The 6,337-nt window shown below is 49.6% G+C and overlaps 1 protein-coding gene across 1 annotated transcript in view; it reads left to right on the plus strand.

The window, feature by feature from the left end:
• Positions 1–6,070, plus strand: part of KATNAL2 (katanin catalytic subunit A1 like 2) — a gene marked incomplete at both ends in the record, with an annotated part of 35,055 nt that extends 28,985 nt beyond the window's left edge. The window contains 3 exons of the mRNA XM_084278252.1: positions 4,477–4,639; positions 5,503–5,605; positions 5,931–6,070. Coding sequence (XP_084134378.1) covers positions 4,477–4,639; positions 5,503–5,605; positions 5,931–6,070 — 406 coding nt within the window. The remainder of the gene's footprint in view (positions 1–4,476; positions 4,640–5,502; positions 5,606–5,930) is intronic.
• Between the last annotated feature and the right edge of the window lie 267 nt (positions 6,071–6,337).

Genomic DNA, 6,337 nt, shown 5'->3' on the forward strand with positions numbered 1-6,337 from the left:
CAAAAATGATGCAGCTTTTTAAAAACAGATCCAGAACCACGAGATTTCTGGTTTGGGGGAGCTGCTCCCACACAAAGCTGGCAGTCTCTGTTGGTCTGAGGGTGTCAGCTGAGCCATGGGGAGAGGCTGGCCCTGCTTTTGGAAGTTTTATACCTCAGACCCTGGGCCTTCCTCAAGATGGGCAGGTTGGACCTTGCCCTCTCTTCAGCAAATCCAACCTCTGGGTGTAACACCCAGGGTGTCTGGCAGAAATGTGCTACTGCAGAGAATACACTTTAAGACCTGGCTGAATGTGTGCTTGGAAAGGTGTTTTAGAGGGATGGGAAGTCAGTGAAAGCCATGAGCATCTTAAACCATCATCGAGGCTCACAGCCTCGTGGAGTTTGGGAGTGCCTGCTTCCAGAGACATCAGTGGCATCTGAACCCTCTTTAAGATCTCAGGTTAGCCCTCTTGAGGTCCCTTCCAATCCCTTTGATTCTGTGATCTCTGTTGGAGAGGGTTCAGAGGAGCCACAAAGATGCTCAGAGGGCTGGAGCAGTTTCCCTGCGGAGAGAGGCTGAGGGAGCTGGGCTGGTTCAGCCTGGAGAAGAGAAGGCTGTGGGGGGACCTCACTGCAGCCTTCCAGTCCCTGAAGGGAGCAGAGGAACAGGAGGAGAGTCAGCTTTTAAAATTGCAGACAATGGCAGGACAAGGGGGATGGATTAAAACTAAAGGAAGGAAGCTTTAACATGGATATTAGGGGGAAGTTTTTTACAGAGAGAGTGATGAGGGGCTGGAACAGGCTGCCCAGAGAGGTCGTACATGCCCCATCCCTGGGGTGTTCAAGGCCAGGTTGGCTGGGGCCCTGGGCAGCCTTGTGTAGCTCCAGGCCTGGAGGTTGGTGTCCCTGCCTGTGGCAGGGGGTTGGAGCTCTGTGATCCTTGGGGTCCCTTCCAACCCAGACCAGTCTGTGATTCTATGATTCTATGATTCTATGATTTTATGATATGTTTATAGATTATTTCTATGTATTTTAGGCAAGGTTCAGCCCTCCTGCAAGGCTCCAGACTTCACCTCCATCGGAATGTTTCATAACAAACTTTTCAGAATACCTACAACCACAGTCCAAGGTTGTGGCTTCACAGCACAGCCCCCTGTTCTTGTAAACATGTGGTATTAAGCTGGATTTCAAGAGATTTGTTTAACTTGGATATTTATTGATCCTAAAAAAAAAAACAACCAACAACCCTTAGTACCAAGCTGCTTTTAGATGAATGACAAGAAGCCTAAACAAAGCTCTTTACGCTGTCCTAAGCTGCACTGCAGCTATTGATCCTCCCCTTCAGCCAGCACTTGCTGCCCTGCCTTGCTTCCTGCTGCCCATCAGCAAGGCACTTCCTATTGACAAAGTCCTTGTTGAAATGCTACAATATAATTAAATAAAATAAAGGGCCTCATTAGTGAAGAAATATCAGTGATCCTTAACCACGCAGTGGGTGTTTCCTAATGTGTTAGAGCATTGAATTTGACTTCCAGTGCAGTGCTGCTTTCTTCTCCCTCCCCATCCTTGGGGTGGGTGAAGCTTTGGTAAAGGCTGATGGATTCTTCCCTTCTGTCCAAGCTGAGTCCTGTCAGAGCTGAGAGCTCGTGGCCAAGATGGATTCAGGGAGAGGTGGGCTGTGAAGCCCCATCAGATTTGGGATTACCCCACAGGGAGCCTTTCCCTTCGCTCTCAGCAGTGCACAGCGCATAGGGTGGAGGAGAGTGAGGAAAGAGAGCAGAGGAGGACAGTGTGGGGAAGCCCAAATTGGAGCAGAAGGCGACATGGAGTGAGAAGAAGCCCTCATCTTGTGGGGGCTCTGCCCAGGTGGTCTGGGAGGTGGGAAGGGCAAGAAGCTTGCTCACTCTTGGTGCCTTTTCCTCTAGAGCACCGCAGTGATGATTGCACCAGGCAAGGGTTAGTTACAGACCAGTCAGCTCTTGTTGCTGTCTCTAGGATCACCTGTGGAGTTGTTGGGGTCTCGTCATCTCTGCCTACACAGCATCTGTTACTCTTCTGGAAATGAAAATTGTTTTTCATCTTGTTTATCTCTGTGCAATTTGGAGCAGTGGCATGGTGTGATGCCTTGTGATGTCAGCCTGGAGGAGCTCTGAAAAGTTCCCCTCTTTCATAGGTCCTGTACAGCTTTGTGCATCTGCTCATGAGCATTTATTAACACTTCCACTGGCTGTTAGTTCAGACAATATTTTGGTTAGCTCAGTGCTTATTATTCCCTTCTGGTTAATGCCACTTAACCTTGCATTTGATCACCAACAAAACAAATCAGCAAACCACCTAAACCCTTAAGGTAACAGAAATACTATGTTTTCCTTTTTAGCCACCAAGCAGGGTGACAGTAACTGTTCTGGTAAGCAGAACAACTTCTGTCTATCAGGACTGACTTACAGAACATGGCCCGGGAGCTCACACAACTGTGATCTGGTGGGATGCTCCAGGAGTGCTCTGGGGCAGGAGGAGTGGTGGAAAACACCAACATTTAGGCAATTCATGGGGTATTTGGAGAGGCTCTGGCTGTGGTTGTCCTTTCCCTGAAAGGGTGGTTTAAGAGTACCAGCATGGGCACCTCTAAAACCCTGAGAGTTTTTGCCTTGTTTATGCAGAGGATGGTAAAATAACAGCATGGCGTTGGTCAGCCAGAGAGTCATTATTTCCAGCCAAGGAAAACAATTTGGAGGAGAAGGAGAGCTGGAAATACATTTGGAAGGAGACTGGGGACTAAAATGGTTCTTTTTCCATTCTGGGTGATACCTGAGTGACAGACTGAATGTTCAACTGCATCCTAAACAGCCTAAAACCTTCAACAGTAATATCACTACACCAACAGCCACTGATCAGCAGACTCTGGTGTTTACTTCTGACTCCTTGATGAGCAGGACTGGGGTGGATTTGAGTGAGTTCCTGCTGTCCAGTGAATCCCTATGGATCTGATTTTCTCATCTTTGCTTTCATTGCCCTTGGCTCAGCACACGTGGGACAAGCTCTCCCAAACCCATCGGTCCTTTCTGGGGACAGGGACACTTCTGTTCCCGCTGAGCTGAGAGCCAGCTCTGCCTCCTGGAAGGCTGTTGTAGCTTTCAATGGCTGGATTCGGGGGGAGGGGGCTGCAGGGGCAGCTTCTGCAAGGAGCAGCCAGAAGCTGCCCCCAGGCCCCACAGAGCAAACCCCAGCCGGCTCCAGGCCGGAGTCGCTGCTGACCAAGGCCCAGCCCATCAGCGACGGTCACAGCGCCTCTGGGAGTCACCCTGAGGAGAAACAACCTCAAGCAGCTGCTTTTTGCCCCAGGGAAGGGAGGGAGAAGGTGTGAGAGACTGTGCAGGCCCCAAGGGCAAGGAAGGGGGAGGAGGTGCCCCAGGTGCGGGAGAGAAAGATGCCCCTGAGCCCCTGGAGAAACCCATGGTGGAGCGGGTGTCCCCCCACAGCCCATGGAAAAGGCCCAGACCCCACCTGCAGCCTGTGGAGAGGCCCCAGGCTGGAGCAGGGGGAGACATGCAGGAGATGCTGTGACCTGCATTGGAGCAAGACCCTGCCAGCAGTTGCAGCCCAGGGAGAGAGGCAGAGACACAGAGATGAGCAAGGGAGAGAGACCCACACCGGTGCAGGTTTGCAGGAGGGGCTTGTGATCCCTTGGGGACCCGGCTGGAGCAGTCTGGGCCTGAGAGACTGAGAGATATTCTGTGATTTATGACTGCACCCATAGCAGTGACCCACTCTGGGGCAGCTGGGGAAGAGCTGAAGCCCTGTGGGAAAGGATTCATGCTGGAGAAGTTTCCTTTGTGCATCACAAGCCAAGTAAAAATGAAGACTAGTCCCAATCTTTTCTAGACTTTGTGTGTGTGTCAGCATTGATGTTGACAGCATCGTGGTTATTTTGGCTCACTGGCACATTTATCAAGTCTGTCCATCTTTCACATGGTCCATTCCTACGGATATTTTCCTTTGTGGCTGTATTATTTGCCATCTGCATTGCAGGAGCAGTTTCAGATCAACATCTTGTTCTGCCATAAACATGGACCCTCTCCACCCAAGAGCTTCAGTCTGTGTTCGACTGGGATTTTTTTTTTACCTATTAAGCATCTCTTATAAGTAGCAATTAATTAGTCCAGACAGTGCCCCAGACAATTTGTAATGTCTCCTTAATAGCAAAGGAGAAAGGGAGAGGTTGTTACTGATGAGACACATTGCAGTTGAGTACCAGAGCCAGGGAAGACAGGAACTATCTTCTGATTGTGAAGCCTTGTTGCCACGTGTCAGCGTATCAGTAACATACTGGAGAGGAATACGCTGGGTAATTTGGGTTTTTTTTCAAAGCCAGGTTGACACAGTTACACGTGGGGATTGGAAAATGTCACTTCCCTGCAAGCAAGGAGCTTGCTGTCAAAGCCATGCCTGCACCACAGGATGTGCCCAGGCAATTCCTCTTCTCCTTTGCTTGCAGGGAGCTGGACTCTGCCATGCTGCGCCGGCTGGAGAAGAGGATTTTGGTCGACCTCCCTAATAAAGAGGCACGGCAGGTGATGATCCAGCACTGGCTGCCCCCTCTGAGCAACAGTGGAGGAGTGGAGCTGAGAACGGACCTGGACTACAGTTTGCTGGGCCAGGTGAGACAACTCTGCAGCAGCCTCAATGCCCACCCCGTGCTTGAGGTCTGTCAGGGTGGGAATAGGTCAACACTGTGGCAGAGGAGGTCCAAAGGCTTGGGACAGCACCTCTGTGTGCTGCAGTTGTGACACAGAGAGCTGGGGGAAGGAGCTCAGCTCAGTATGAGGGTCCCACCAAAGGGACACCAGCCAGGCTGAGCGTTTCACAGGCACAGACCTGGCTGTGGAAATCACCCAGCAAAAATGGTGTGTTCTGATCTCCTCTGTTGGGCCAACTCTCCAGCCTTAAATACAGAGAGACTTCCAGCAGCAGTGCGTTTTATCACTCCTCTCATCAGGCTGGGAGCACTTCCAATTCATCGGGGTAAGGAACACTTAATTGTGTGGGGAAGGTTTGTCACAGCTCCACTGCTGCGGGAGAAAGGAGCGTGCAGGCACTGAGAGAGGCACCACATCTCAGGCTCTCTTCAGGTAGCCCTTTGTCACACCCTAAATTATCTGAAAATATCTTAGTTTACCCAGTTGGCCCTTCAGAGAGACAATACCACCCAGTTTTTGTTTCATGCATGTCAGGAAGGAAATACAGTTATTTTATTAAGAGCCGTGCACAGGCCAAGGTGGGGTTTATTTCCCTGCGGAAAATTGCTCTTTAGAAAGAAAGTTCATGGTGTTTTCCTTGATCCTACAAAGTACTGTGGGCATTCAGAACGAGCACAAGCAGTGGGGCAGGGTACCATGAAAACATGTATGTGTGTGTTTATAGACACACAAAAGTATTTTGTACAAACTTATATAAAACAGATATGCTTGTGCATGCCACCCCCATCCTGTTTGTAAGCTGTGTCATTCTGCTCCTGTCACAGGAAACAGAGGGGTACTCTGGCTCAGACATTAAACTCGTGTGCAAGGAAGCAGCCATGAGACCAGTGAGGAAAATTTTCGATGCTCTTGAAAATCACCAGCCAGGTACTGCAGCTCCGAGCAGAGAACCGCCCCTGGGAGATGCTGACCTACTGCCGTAACTGTAGATAAACCGCGTTAAACCCAGCAGGTGGAGCTCTGTTATCTGCTTAGAGAAGTTTTAAGCTGTAGCTCTGAAACACGTGCCTCAGCTTCCTGAAAACTGGGACTTCCTTTAAAGCTGTCAGTTCCTGTGCTGAGTGGGAAAACACTAGTTTTTCTTTTATTTCTCTCAGTTCTTTTGGTTTTGCATATGAAGGCAGTAGGCAGGGACATAAAGTAATGTCTTTTTGGTAATTACAAGGGTATTTAACAATTTTCCTTCCTTTAGGTAACAGTAAGTTGCCCGTGATCCGATTAGACACGATCACCACCCCAGATTTCCTGGATGTGATTGCCCACACCAAGCCCTCAGCAAAGAACCTAAGCCAGAAGTACACAGCCTGGCAGAGAGAGTTTGAGTCAGTTTGAAAAGAAAAAACTCCAAGAGACTGCAAACTTCCAAGACTTCTGCTATGCAGACTGGCACCGCCTTGCCTCCAGAGGACTGAGAGGGGGTAGGGAAGGAAGAGGAGTTATTTCAAGGGAAGAGGCTGCAGAGACAAGGGAGAATAATCTTCACTTTCAGAATTTTTTATTGGCTGTTTTCAGTGGCCATTCACAAAAACATCCTTCAGGGAAATGATGTGATGGTGGTTGCTCTGTAATGCAGACTCTAGCCTTAATCTTAGGTATAAA

Source organism: Gallinula chloropus (assembly GCF_964237585.1).
Source record: "Gallinula chloropus genome assembly, chromosome: Z".
NCBI classification, from domain to species: Eukaryota; Metazoa; Chordata; class Aves; order Gruiformes; family Rallidae; genus Gallinula; species Gallinula chloropus.